Consider the following 14457-nt stretch of genomic DNA (forward strand, 5'->3'; position numbering starts at 1 on the left):
AAAGAGGTCCTCTACGGACAGGCTTCTGTTTTGGAAAAATAAACTGCATCCACTGCTGCATAGCAATGGTATCTTTTGGGAATGAAAAACAATTGCTGGCCAGTCCTTCATCCATTTTCTAAGTCTGCTAAATCCTTTTTGGGGGTCGCAGCGTTGCTGGAGCCTATCCCAGCTACTGTTGGGCGGAGTACACCCTAGACAGCTCGCAGTCTGTCGCAGGGCCGCACATCGATTCACATTCTACCCTAAAGTAACAGAACCGAACACAGCTACGTTAGTGGGATTTACATGTTTACCATTTGCCACAGGTAAAAAAACAGACGCCGTGTTTCTCTCAAAATCGCTTTGAGATCATTAAACACTACAAGAAGAATCATAATTATTAGTGCCTTTAAATAAACTTTATTGACCGCTGCTATGTACAGCAGTCAACATATTCAAAAAATTAATTTAAAACCACAGTAAGTAAAAACTGAGAGAGTCAAAGAGAATCAGAAGGAGAAGTCATGAATAAGGCGCTCCAGATTCGAAACCTGAGTTTAAATCCGTTAGTGTGCGGAAAATACGGCACTCCTTTAGAAACACGACTCCATATTTCTACAGATTGTGTCCGATTGTATCCTAACATCAGCAGACAGAGTCTGTTTTTTAGGTTGAGTCACTAACAAGTCAAGCTGCCCACTAAAGAGATGACTCAGAAAAGTGGGCGTGGCCGACTTTCTTTCTGCTGGTGTGGTGCTGAAAGCAGGCGGGGACGGGAAAGAACGGCGTGATCGGAGCAGGCAGTTCTGTTCAGATGTGTTTGTGCACAGAGCAAGATAATGTTTATGTGAAATGAAAACGCCTGTCCGCTCGCTCAGACAGAAGGAAGAACGGAGGCCTGAATGCTGACGGCTTCACAGCAGCAGATACAGGAAAATGAGATCAGCTTTTTTCAGAGCAGGATTCATGATATATGAGGACTATGATCTCAGGGGTAAAGCTTGTTTTTTCAACACAATTATTTATGTGCACCTGATGCAGGAGTATGTTTGGAAAAATCAAACAACAAAGAAGGGAGGAGTAACACAAGCTCAACTGAGAAAGGTTTCCCAGAGGCCTGACAGCCAGACAGTCCAAGACGACAAAAAGGCTCCAGGAATTCACCTTCTGATTGGTTCATCATGTTTCAGAGAGCTCTACAGCACACACCCCTTTCCTAGGAACTAATGGTCTGACCCACTCAGTTAAAGCCAAATCAGAGCCTCTTTCTAAATGGGATTATAAAAACTATAAAAGCTGTTCATTGAAAGGACTCTCCATTACTGAATGTAGCGCCCAACGTGTCACCAAACGGTACAGTGACGCCTCGTCACCTCTGAAACAGCCGCTCGCTGAAAACGCGTTGAGGATTTCCTCAAAAACCCACCAGTGGTGGGAAAATATCAATTCTCTTTCTCCACATCCCTTCAAGCAAAAGATTCAACTGTTTTTGGCAGTTTTTACATTTAATGGATTCCATGTTTCATGTATCACAGCGGTGCGTTCACACCGGACCCAGTGGCGCGTCGGGGGCGCCGACTTTCAATGTTAAGTCGACGTACAGACGTGATCTGAGGTCCTGTGGCGCGATTTGGGCGTCAGGCGCGGCAGGACGACTCAGCTTTGGGCGCGTGACGTTTTCAGTGACTCCTTCAAAGGGTAGAAAGATAAATTTATATGGCTGCTAAATGCAAGGATTGTGGTCCTGAACTTCCAACTATTTTCCATTTTATTTCAATTCCAAATCCAAGAAGGAGGTGTAGCTGGCAAACATGTAAAAAAAGTTAGGTAAAACATACGGGTGGGGTAGGATGAAAAAAGAGTTTCATTCTCTTTCAGGTAGTTAAACAAACTCGATTTGACAATCATATTGTCATGCCACTTTTATCTTTGCTAGTTTCAATAAATGTATTTATATAAACATGTTATAGTTGCACTGAAGATTTTTAGAAATGATTTGAAAAATGAAAGAAAAATTGAAAATAAGCGTAAATAATCAATGGACTTGGGGGGGAAAATGCCTCAAAGAAGTACCGAAATATTTAACTCATCTGGCTAATAATAATAATAATATATAATAAATTAGTTTGAATGCAATGTTCCCGCTGCGTGTTTATTTTTATGGCAAACAGCACAAATCGCATTTCATTCATAGATTTAGGGACTTGAAGTAAACGGCAACGTGACGTAGGCGGTAGTTAGTGTACGTTTGTAATGGTGAAGCTGTTGTCCGGACACTGTGAACCAACTTCGGATTTAAGTCGTTTCAGAGATAAGAATTTGCTCGCAAATCGATGAACTCTGTATAATTGGCTTTCTAAGCAAATATGATCCGTATGTGTTCATAACATAACATCGTCTTGAGTTAAGCCCCGCCAGCGGGACGCCCCGGACGTCTGCACAAAGGCTCCTTGTGAATCGTTCCACTCGCTGACGTATGAGGAACAGGACTTTCTTCGAGGGGGTGGGGCTTTGGAGAGGCGGCGCCCGGTCTCCAGCCTTATATACGCACACGTTCTCCACGTACAGGCAGACGTTCGGCATTTTCCGCCAAGAACCGCACGGCAGACCTCAAAACGCGTTTGAAAACGACACAAACACTTTCGCCATGGCTAGTTACATTCATGTTCCCGATGAGGCGCCCGCTGTGCCTAAAATAGACGTGACGGTCGACGACGGCGACTGCAGACCCGGCGCCCTCAAGCTACTGAAGGAGCTGAGACCCAGCTGGAAACCGTCAGAGGTCAAAATAAAGGTGCTTCATGTTTCCATACGTGTTCTGTTTGCATTTGCAGGTGAAACATCGCTATATTGAGCGGTGGATGCTATTTCAAACATTAAGCTAGCGCGTAAGCTAGCATACTGCGTCTTTTCTTCTTCTTCCCAGAATTCGAAGGTAGCTGACGTCATTCGGGGCGCGCGACAAGAGAACCCCTCTCCGTCTTTTAGTTTTTCTATTTTCTGATTTGAATAAACGACTTGTCCGTAGTTTGTGGAAGATACGTTTTCCGCTGCTAATAAAACCTGCGTCATTTGATTTGGGTGCAGCTTTCATGCAAATGCAGGAACGATGTCATGTGACCGACGCTAATGTTAGCAAGACAGTTTTAAGTCTTAAGAATTGATTTTGTGTCCTGCTGTATATATATATATCCTGTAACCTCGGGTTATTAAAATAAGAGAAGTTTCTAGAAGAGGAGCCTTTTAGCAGAACTAAATGTAATCCTGTTAGTCTGCGGTTTGTCTGCTTAGAGTTTCACTTTCCTGTGTTTTTTTTAGTACAGCAAGTTACTTTTTCTCAATAGTTACATTAATTGTAACATAGATTTATGGACCACGTTATTAGTCTAACATATAGTTGAAAAATGAGATTTGTAAAACATTTCATTCAGGAAAATGCTAAGAAATTATTGTTAGTAAAACCACAGTAAAAATGATTAAAAATAACCTTTATAAAGTAACTTATTTTGTAAAGTTACACATGCAGTTGTTTTTTTTAAAACAAGTCATTTTTATAGCAGCTGTTTGCCATGACTGTCACATACTGCTGTTTTATGTCTGATTGCGTGCATATTTAAGTCAGAAAGAATCATGGAATAGTTTATATTTCCTCCACATCGTTTTTCTGAGCGATCATAAAATTGTTCCCAACTGTCTTTAATTTAACTCAACTCAACTTTATTTATTTATATAGCACTTTCATACAACAGTAGTGGAGACAAAGTGCTGAACACAACAGTAAAAAACATTAAAACATTTTGAACTGCATATTTAATTTAAATATGCAGTTTCTGACCAGAATCAAAGGACTTGTGGTTTTCTCAGACATAGTTTCAGTTGTTCGTTTGAAATTTGTCTTCCGAGTTGTTGGTTGGACCGTTTTTTTCTGAAGTCGGCCCTCCCCTCTTTCCCATCATGCATTGCCTACAGCCCCTCACAACCCAACAGTACTGATGCAGCAACATGGCTGTCTGTGTCAGATCCGTCCAGTTCTGATCCAGATTCCGGCTCAGACCAGCAAAACAAAGACGGTCATGGATCTGTTTGTCTGCATCAGAAGGGGGCGGAGCCACAGTGCATTTCGTTGTCTGCTCCTGATTCACATCAATTTGAATAAAGAAATCCTCAGAAATGCAGTTTTAAGCTATATTTTCTTTACAGATGTCTTCATCTTTTCCCCCCGGATTTGGATCGCTTTTCTCACAAAAAGCGGACTATTTGTCACGTCGCGCCGCACCACTGCTGATCTAAATAAACTCATCTTTCCGATGGGTTGAATAAAGCATCAGTTCAGAGAGAAAGTTCTACTTTTACCGCTCGTTTTTGTCCAGACGATGAAGTTAAAGGTTGTTTTAAAGAAGCCGGCGCAGTGATACAGAACATTTAAGCTAGCTGACCGGAACTACTTTTTTCAGGTGCGGTTATCCTGTGGTTTATCACTTTTTAATGTACACCCAGCAGCCAATCAGAATCGAGTATTCACCCGGACCGTGGTATAAAACATAATGTCTCCTCTAGCTGTCCAGCCAGTAAGACATCTGCATCTAAACTGGTTTGTGGCATCTCCCCTAAACTAAACAGGTTAACATATGTGAGTGCTGCCGGTCACTTGGAGCCATTGTTCCCTGACCCTTGCCCTTGAGCAAACAGACTGCAAGCTTCACTTGCTTCACGCCTAAGCCCAGAATCGGATCTATTCTGGGGTGTCTGAGCTGAGAGGGCTCGATCGAAGGGGCATCGGAGGGTTTGGTTTGTCCGGCGCCTCCTTCTGGGATGACCGGCATTCCTTCAGTAGACGTGTCCAGGGTGTACTTGTACCTGCTGCTGTTTAACGGAGAAAAGTGTTTTTAGAATGATGGCGAGATGCCAAAGTGTTGTGAAGGAAAAACACCTGCATGGAAAAAACCGTTTGCGTTGCCTGACGGTGAAACGGCCAATCCCACTTGACTGAAAGCCAATCTCAGCAGAGCTGGCCGCTCCACCCCCCTGTTTTCCACCTCCAGTAGTGGAGAGGATGTAAACACAGCCGTGGTGGAATTCAGTCACATGCTTCCTGGTAGTTTTTTCCAATGAAATGCTGTGGAATCAGCAGATGCCGATCATTCTCCTGTCGTGCAGAATGCCTCATTCCTCGCAGTCCTGTCGATCTTAGCTGACGGGAGCAACAAAACCGCGGGGGCTGTTTATCCGCCTCGCCAAAACGCTCCACGCTTTAGGGATGGTTCCTCTAAACGCAGACAAACACGGCTGCTGTTGGCTTCACCTAAACCTCACACTCCAGTGGATGTTTTTAACCCCATTAAAAATGAATAAATGTAAATTTGATCACCAACGGCCCCTGAAATTCGTTCATTTTGCGTCATTTTCTGCAGATTTTCACTGATGGGATTACCAATAAACTCCTCGGCTGCTACGTGGGCTCCGTCCTGCAGGACGTGGTTCTGGTCCGAATATATGGCAACAAAACGGAGCTGCTGGTGGACCGAGAGAACGAGGTGAAGAGTTTCCGCGTCCTGCACGCTCACCGCTGCGCGCCGCAGCTGTACTGTACCTTCAACAACGGCCTCTGCTACGAGTTCCTGCAAGGAGCCGCCCTGGAGCCCCAACACATTCGCCACCAGCCACTTTTTAGGTAAAAGGAAACTGCGGGGTGGAGAATGTCCAAAAAAACCATTTGTAATTGATCTCATTTAGCCAAACGGTGTCTTTCAACCGTGTTCAGTAGATTTATTAGTCAGATTTCTACGGTAAGAAATATACTGCTAAAGCCAAACTATTCAAGGTAAAAGTGACATTTTGAAATAATTGAAAGTTTCTTTCTGCTTTGCAGGTTAATCGCCAGACAACTGGCTAAATACCATGCAATCCATGCCCATAACGGCTGGGTGCCCCAGTCTGACATGTGGGTAAAGATGGGGAAGTACTTGGCTCTGATCTCCAAGTACCGCCGGGAGCTCGACCAGAACCACAGGCGAGTTCTTTAGGTTTTTTCTTTGGGAAATCTGTGACGTCCTGTTAATTAAATCATTGCCATTAAAAAAGTAATGAGCGCGGTCTCAGTACTAACACTATAGTGTTTTTGTTGGGAGGGGTGGTTCTAACATCCTGAACCCAGGGGCAGAGCTAGAAGGGTTAATGAGAGGGCTGGAGGGGGCAGAAGACTTTGAAAGGGGGGAGAAACAGCAGAGTGGAAAGCAGATGAAAGGATAAAAATATGCATTTCTAAGTTTGATTATTACTGTCTTCATTCTGTCTAGAAATGTGTTTTTGTTATTTTGTTAATGCCTAAGGAAGCTGGCATTGATGGTTCCCTAATCTTTGTCAGTAGTGACTCTATTATAGACTCAAGAATTGGGGGGGCAATGGCGGGGTAAAGGTTTTTGTGGCCTTCCTGAATCTCTGACAAACTTGGTGTTTAACACATCTGGCAGAGATCAGCACTGAAACGACTGAACATGAAGCAACTTGTTGCTTTGCTCATATATAGATATGAAAATGGAGCCAGGTGGAGCTGTATTTTCTTTCATTTGTAGAGCAGTGATTGTCCTAAAACGTTTAACCCAGACATACATAAAAAACTATTTTTACAGCTTGATGTCATAAATAAAATAAACCTTTACTGTAGCCGATGTTTTCATTTAATAACCAAGGGTTTGAACCTGTGTGTGCGAATAATCTGACAATAAGTTCCTAAACTCTTTTAATTTTTAAGGTCAGCTGTTCGTCCTTCTACTCTCCATCTTTGCATGGACTGCTTGCTAACCTGGTGTCCCTCGCTCTCCTCTGCCCCCTGCAGGCTGAGCTCGGACGTTCCCAGCCTGCAGTGCCTCAGGAAAGAGCTGGTGTGGCTCCAGCAGTCATTAACTGTGCTGGGCTCCCCTGTAGTTCTGTGCCACAATGACCTTCTCTGCAAAAACATCGTCTATAACCAGAGGGAAGGTGAGTTGACGCCAGAGACGCTGATGTTTATCAGTGTTTCAGGAAGACTCTCCCACAGTTACAGTTGACCTCTCAGCAGTGTTTGCAAATGCTTGCAGTGGTGGAATTCAGAGGTTAAAGTTGTTTTTGAAGTAAATCTAAACTCCCTGCCTTCTGCATCTGTAGTCTTATTTGTTCTAGTGTTGATAGATGAATTAGAAATGATGATTATTAGGATAAACGTTATTCTTAACCCCTATAATCTGTTGTTCTAAACTGCTATTTTGACATTGATTATTAAACGTTTCAGAGTCAGCCTGCTTATGGGAGGTGGGTGGAGGTCTTCACAGGCTTGTATGGGAGCTGTCGGCCCCCCTTGGGGGGGGCGTGGTGACTTTTCACAGCTCCTTGTTTTAGCCTTTCTCCCCTAGGAATGATAGAGGAGGCTGCGGCTGCACCGCCCTGCCCCCTGGGGAGGGAACGGAGGGAGACATACCCCAGGCGCCTCTGAGGGCCCTCACATAGTCTGCCCCCCACCCCGCCCCTCGTTCAGGCTGTACAGGATGAGCTCTTGGCAGCAGTAGGACCCACAAACCTCCCTGCCGGTCTTTAATGACAGCGTCGTCATGGTTACCAGCAAACAACTCATTGTCTTTCTGATTTCCATCGTTCTAGTGACAAAGTTTTGTATTTTTTACTGTAAATCCAACCCAAAAGAAAAAAGGTCTGATGAAATGAAACGGACAAGTCCAAACGTGTTGGTTCTGATCCGGTCACGGTGTAACTGCAGCCGCGGCTCAGCGGATCATTTTACAGAGGAAGATCCTCCTGAAATAGAAGCGACTTAAAGAAGGGAAGATGTTCAGCATCTGTGGAGTTTACCCAGAACCAACCGGCTGTCAGTGGAGCTGGAACCACTGAGTGTTTTTAACTGATCCAGTGCAGCCGCTGTCTCAGCAGAACCACCAACAGAACCACTGTTTCTGTCTTTTGGTTTACCCAAAAGTTGATTTCTGACCCAATCTGGTTGAAAGAGTTAATGAAACCGAGACGCCTCTCCGGATCACAGGAGCCAATCGGAGGGCAGCGTTGAGGGGGTGTGTTGGCAGGAAGTGGTGGCGGGGGTGGGGGGGTGGGTTGGCAGCCAGCCCAGACGTTACACAACGGTGTGCAAGACGAAAGAATGGGGCGGAGCCAAACACGTCCGTGAGAGAGTGAGCATGTGTGGAAGATGTTTGCCCAAACCTTTTCATCTGCTGCACAGGGGGGCTATAGCCACTGCCCGGAAGGTGTTCAGTTGTCCCGCTAGGACCTACACGCCGGCTGGTAACCCACCTCAACGTGTCTCTTTGTTTCATCTAGTTCAGTTCCACCTCAAAAGACAAGTTTTAAAACTTTTGATGCACTTATCAGAGGGCTTCTGGGAATAAGGGTGTGGATTTCTGAGGTCGACTGCTTTCCCTCTTCTTCCACTTTTCAGACGGCAACACATTTGCTGGAAGTCCCTGCTTCCCCCCATGACATCGTTGAGCTTTTGTGGCTTTAAAGCGACGTTCATGCTGGACGTTTGACACGTGTTCACGAGCGCTAAACGCAGGTTCCTCGGCGCTGGTGCGCCACCTACAGGCTGTCCGAGCGGTGCGTCGTCTACAGCCGGACACAAACCACGGCTATTCATCTGTCCTCCGTCATCCAAGCCTTAGACTTTCCTTAAATCAAAAGTTCATACGTCACCACCTAATCTGAGTCCCTGATTGGTCAAAGTTTGACCTGGTCTAAAAAACGTGCACGGCTACGCGTGTGAACAGTTTTGAACGCAGTAGCCTGAGAGAACGCGACTACACGCATCAACATCGTTTTTTTTATTAAAGTGTGTTTTGTACCGCTGTAAAAGCTGCATGAATGGCCGTTCACACACGTTTACTGGCTCTTCACGCCTGTGATTGTAGCAGTAGAGCAGAAAACCAAATCCTTGAATGTGTTGTTGCCTGGACTTGTTGAGCAGATTTTCCTGGATCGTGTCTTTCCGTCGCCTTTCTCCCTCGTGTCTCTCAGCCTTTTGTTTCCTGTTTTTCCAAACGGGTTCCTCCTGGTGGTTTTCATTTAGTTTCTTTATTTTCTCTGCATGATCCATAACCAGTAACCCACTGTGGGACATTGCCTTCCACTCTACCTTCTCCATGTGTTTGGCCTCAAACATTAAAGCTTTGGGAATGTTCCGACCTCCCTTCTTCTGATATTTTAACAGATTTCTGGGGTCACGGACGCCCCTGATGTCATGCTCTCACCTCATCCTTCCTCTGTCCTCAGTCCCTCAAAATGCAAACTCTTACTTCCCGCCCTTTTGCTCGGCTCTAGCAAAGCCGGCTAGTCAGTTTGATAAGAGCAAAGCTAGGGTCTGAATTATAAAAGGGAAACAAACAAATACTGTGGACCCTCGTGTGCCGCCTGTCGTCTAAACAAAGCTGCTTCTCTTTCCAGGAAGCGTCAAGTTTATTGACTACGAGTACGCCGGCTACAATTACCAGGCCTTCGACATTGGAAATCATTTCAATGAGTTTGCTGGTAAGACCACACCAACCGAGTGGACGGAGGCAGGAAATGGAAGGACTCCTCCGAATGCGTCTGTTTTCTGGGTGTGTGCAGGTCTGAACGAGGTGGACTATAGTTACTACCCAGACCGCCCCGTCCAGCTGCTCTGGCTCCGCTCCTACCTGGAGGCCTATAAGCAGCTCAAGGGCCAGGGCAGCGACGTGACGGACGCAGAGGTGGAGACCCTCTACGTCCAAGTCAACAAGTTTGCCCTGGTAACAACTTTCCTCATTTCCTTTTCTTTTGGTTCAACCTTCTGATTGCCAGAGCCGATCCCAGTCCTTCAATGGTTTATGCGGCCAGCCGAGTTCCAGCTGAAATTATTGCGTAAACACTTAAGTAATGTCAAGTAGTTTACTCGTACTCTACTAGCCGTAACACAATCAGCATGCAGAGAGAAGCAGCTGTTCAGATCTACTCTGTACGGCGGGAAACTGCTGTCTGACACAGAATCCACTGGAAGTGTTGAAGAGCTGCTCTGGTTCAGGGTAAAGAATTCATAAATGACAGAATACAAACCATTAGAAGAACTCCTAACCATAAGAGGACATATTCTCACTTCAATGTGTCGGTCATGACATTCAACGTAAACTAACACATCTTCCAGAGAGAACTCCTTTTGTGTCCACAGAGGACATTTAGGGCTTTTCAGTGCCAATGACTGGAAATAGTAGTTTTTGGAATAAAAAACACTTTAACCTGAAAATGCTCCTGTTTTAATGGAATATAGGAGGATAGTTATTGCTATGAGACTGAGTCATGTTAGGACCACCACCAACATAGCACTCTAGAAAAAGGAAAAAAGATGGACCCGTGTCTGAATTCCCACCCTAACCCTATATAGCTCACTACACAGAACGTTCTCCATGTTTTAGAACAATTCCAAAATCCAGAGCCCTGGAAAATTCCCAGAAGTCTCTGGGAACAACCAGTGTGCATCCATGCTCACTAGATCGGAGAAAATAGACCACAATGCATTGCAGCGGAAGATTTTTTACCAAAAAATAGCAAACATCAACATTTTTATCTTCAGAAGACTGTGGATCATAAATAATCGTAGCAAAACGCTCATATTATCATATTAATTAGCGTTTAACTTTGTGAAATTGATGACTTCATATCAAAAACTAGTGATCGTGGTTTCTGAAGTGGTCTTAAAATTCAGGGCTCCTTATAGAGCCGCTGTTGTTTTTAGTAGTTAGGGGTTACGGCCAGAATTCAGACACAGCCAGAGATTTAAATCTTTATTCTTCAAACCAAACACAATGTCCCATAATGCAACACTGTAGGAAGTTGTTGACTGTCTAAATGGTGCTGCTGGTGTTTGTTTTTCCACGGTTAGTGTTCAGGTCTCATGTGTGCTGCAGTGGGAGGGGCTTGGAGGGTTTCCTGGAACTTTCCAGTGCTGCGTTTTTTTTAAGAATTACATAAGAAAATAAAAGCGCTGACTGTTTGTACGCAGTAAAACTCCTTCCTGTTCTGTCACATGAGCTGGTGGATGTTATCTGCTGCGTCAGACTCATCTCATCTGGTGATGCTTTTGTTTTGACAGTCCTGCTTTCAGCAAACCTGTCTTTAGTTTTCTCTGCTGCATCAGCCTGTATCTGGCAGTGAGGGACTGCTGTGTGTGTGTGTGTAACATTTCAAAATAAAGCGCCGGCAGCGCGTCCTTGGGCCGATCTCTTCTTGGCGGCCGTGTCGGCAGTGACACGGCTGATAAACTCCTGGGAATGTTTGTGTGTTCGCTCATGCGTTTGCTCCTCCTCTCCGTCTCCAGGCCTCTCATTTCTTCTGGGGTCTGTGGGCTCTGATCCAGGCCGAGTTCTCCACCATCAACTTTGACTTCCTGGGGTACGTCTGGGTTTTGACGGCTGAGCAGTACACGCCGTCCAGAAAGGCGGGGTGGTATTGCGGTTGCCGCTGCACGTTTATGTGTCGCGTACATTTTTATCCGGGTGCTGATGCCGCCTGTTCTGTCTGCAGATATGCAGTCCTGCGCTTCAACCAGTACTTCAAGATGAAACCAGAGGCGGCCGCGCTGAGCTTACCCAAATAAAAGCCCAGCCTTCCCAGCTGCCCCTCCACGACCGCCGCAGAGCTCGCCGCTCAGGTTTCTGACCGGAAGGCCGCTCCGTTTTCTGGACGTCTTTCTTAATCTGTAGTCTCACTTTGAGTAACCGCTGAGGATGAAGGCTGAGCTGTAAAAACGGGATTCCACGTCTGTAAATGTGACCAGCAGCGCTTTATTTTGAAAGAGGACCCAAACATGAGAGGAATCTAACACTAGTTCACTATAAAAGGCCAGAAACCTCTGTCTGTTTTCACCTATTTTTCCCACAATGCCCTGCAGTCGTTGATCCTCCTTCAGAGCAGAAACCACCGTTTTTTTTATTTATAGCATTTTAAAAACGTAGTTTTGGACAAAAATATGGAAACAAATGTGAGTTTCATATTGGAACTGGAAAGTCATGTGACTTTTCCCATTGTTTTGTGTGTAAAGTGAAGTTTGTCCGGACAGGAACATTCCATGTGGGATCAGGGCGGGGCCGCTCCAGGTGGGACCAAACTAACGAATCCTCTTCAAAGTCTGAGAAGTTTCTGACTTTATTTTTTTTTATTCTTCTATTTATAACAAAACGATTCTGTTGGTCAGGACACACAGAACGGTGTGGACCATCTGGAAAACCTCACACGGATCTTTGCAGCCGTTTCCGGGACTCTGGGTCGTCCCAGAACCGGACGTTGACGTGCTGCGTTCACTGCACCTCAGAAATCTGCACCACTGAGCTCCAACACTGGTTAACAAATAAGGCACTCCTTTCTGGGGTGGGGGCGGAGCTTAGCGGCGCACTGTCAAACCCCCCCCCAAAAGAACTTGCTGCTATGAACCGAGCTGTGAAGACGCGTCTGATTATGGGAGGTTTCATACCGCATCCCTTTGATGTTCTGACCAAAGCGCGGCACAGACGGCGTGACCTCAGGACGCCGCGGTCGGCTAACGGTTGATTTACTCCATTTAAAACTAGAAGGAAAAAAAACGTTTTTAGGGAATATTTTGGTGAAAGATTTTTACGATTTAAATTCCTAAACAAACATTTTTGGCGTTGGCATTGGGAGCCGCTCTTCATTTGTTTAGAGTCACCCTGAGACTAAATCGATGACACGCCCTCATGTTCCTGAAGGACCCACGGAGCTGTCGGCACACGGATGTCACTGCCGGTGGTCCAAAGCCTCAGGGGCCGCGTGGGCGGCTCTGAAGGGCCGGTGGGACGCTCCGCCATGTTTACCCAAACGGAGCCTCAGGAGTTTATTCAACGCTGAGATCTCTGGTTTAGGGACATCCATCAGTCTGCTCTGAAGTTTGTAACATACGTGTATAATATGTACAGCAGTGACATGTTCTGAAGTATGATGTCATGTACATAGTTGGGTTTTTTTCTCTTTTAAAAAAACTGTTTTAACGTTAAAGAAAATATGAATTAATGTGTGAAGAAGGAAAACTTAACATTTTATTGTTACAACAGCAAATGTCTATTTTCCAACTCTAAGTTAGTTTTTTGTGATTCGCCACATAACAGTAAATAAAATACCTGAATCATACATTTATTTGAAGGCTTTGGTTTTTCTAAAGTATCTCTTAAAAACATTTTAGTTTTTTTTGTATGTTTTTCATCTAAAAGATGCTCAAATAAAATGTCTGATTTTATTCTTGACCTTCTGTCCTTGATTCTGGCTGTTCGGCGGTTCTTCTGTCTTATGGTGCCTCTCAGTGATATGCAAAGGCTTATGGACATTATTATGGGATGGCCACACGGCAAAATCTCAAACACGCCACAAATTGAAGTCTACAACCGAAGGTTTGTTGACCTTTGACCTCTTGAAGGGACACCGTGTAAACTCATGCGGGGGATTCTCGTCCGTCGCCTCCTCGAGCTTCATTGGGAAGCGACCTGAGAAAAATGTTGGAATTAGCAGATTTTGACTAACGTTAGCACGGCGAGCTCGCAGAAGCGGCGCTTCCGTGTTTTTTACCTGAACATTGGGATTCAGTCTGTGAGGTTTCAGCCGCTAACCTCTGCGTGATTTTTGGGTGGACCTCATGCCAGACGAGGACCTGCAACATGGACTCCACAAATGTGTCCCCCAAGGCCGGCCCTACGCGGCCATGGGCCAGGGTCTGGCAGGACAGCAGAACCCCCCCCCATGGTCATTAACACCCTAAATGGTCGTCTTCACCAAATCTAAGTTCTGAGTGGTCAGTGTCCGTCTCCCTGCCCCAGCCGGTTTTCCTGTTTGGCCCTTGAAACGTCCCCTAACTGGTCTGGAGCTCCATGTGGGTTAATGTAACGACGCTGTCAATGTGTTCAAAACGTAACCAATCATAGACGTGAAGTCCAGCTTACAACCGTTATTCCATGATATTGTTGCTGTTATTCAGGTCTAAACTGACCAATCAGATGCCTCAAAGGCAGGAGGCCTCATGTTGAATGCTCACAGCTTTTGATTGACAGGCTCTCCCGACCCTGCTTTCAATGGAAGGGGCGTGGCCTTCTAAGGTGCTCACTCCTTATTGGAGGGAGTGGTTGGCATAGACACCTAGGCTCAGACCGACACGGACCAATCACGGCAGGACGTCTGCCTCCATCATGGCGATGGACATATCGTGGAAAAATGGCGGCTGACTTCATAAGGTTGGAACCGGAAGCAAAGCATTTTCCATGATGACATCAGACGCCATCCGTCAGTGGCGCTGATCCAATTCAGCTGGCAGAAAGAAAAACTGTAAAATAATGATTGAATCCCCCAAAATGCCAAGTACTTATTGAAGTAATTATTGAAGTTCTGAAATGAGACAAAAATCTAACTTTTATAGTCACAGGAAAAAAAGCCTCCTGCTCATTCCTGGTCCTCCAGATCTACCACCTG

The 14457-nt window shown here is 45.4% G+C and overlaps 1 protein-coding gene across 1 annotated transcript; it reads left to right on the forward strand.

Moving 5' to 3' along the window:
• Positions 1-2495: 2495 nt before the first annotated feature.
• Positions 2496-13241, forward strand: etnk1 (ethanolamine kinase 1). Its single transcript, XM_004082840.4, has 8 exons — positions 2496-2776; positions 5394-5653; positions 5852-5992; positions 6818-6960; positions 9421-9504; positions 9586-9746; positions 11309-11382; positions 11515-13241. The coding sequence occupies exons 1-8, from the start codon at positions 2630-2632 to the stop codon at positions 11585-11587; spliced, it is 1083 nt and encodes a 360-aa protein (XP_004082888.3). The 5' UTR covers positions 2496-2629; the 3' UTR covers positions 11588-13241.
• The last annotated feature ends 1216 nt before the right edge of the window (positions 13242-14457 follow it).

This window comes from Oryzias latipes, chromosome 23, assembly GCF_002234675.1.
Source record: "Oryzias latipes chromosome 23, ASM223467v1".
Lineage (NCBI taxonomy): Eukaryota > Metazoa > Chordata > Actinopteri > Beloniformes > Adrianichthyidae > Oryzias > Oryzias latipes.

Coding starts and splice junctions, on each gene's coding strand:
- etnk1 (XM_004082840.4), top strand. CDS start 2,630: ATGGCTAGTTACATTCATGTTCCCGATGAGGCGCCCGCTGTGCCTAAA. Junction 2,777..5,393: donor CGTCAGAGGTCAAAATAAAG/GTGCTTCATGTT, acceptor CATTTTCTGCAG/ATTTTCACTGATGGGATTAC. Junction 5,654..5,851: donor CGCCACCAGCCACTTTTTAG/GTAAAAGGAAAC, acceptor TCTGCTTTGCAG/GTTAATCGCCAGACAACTGG.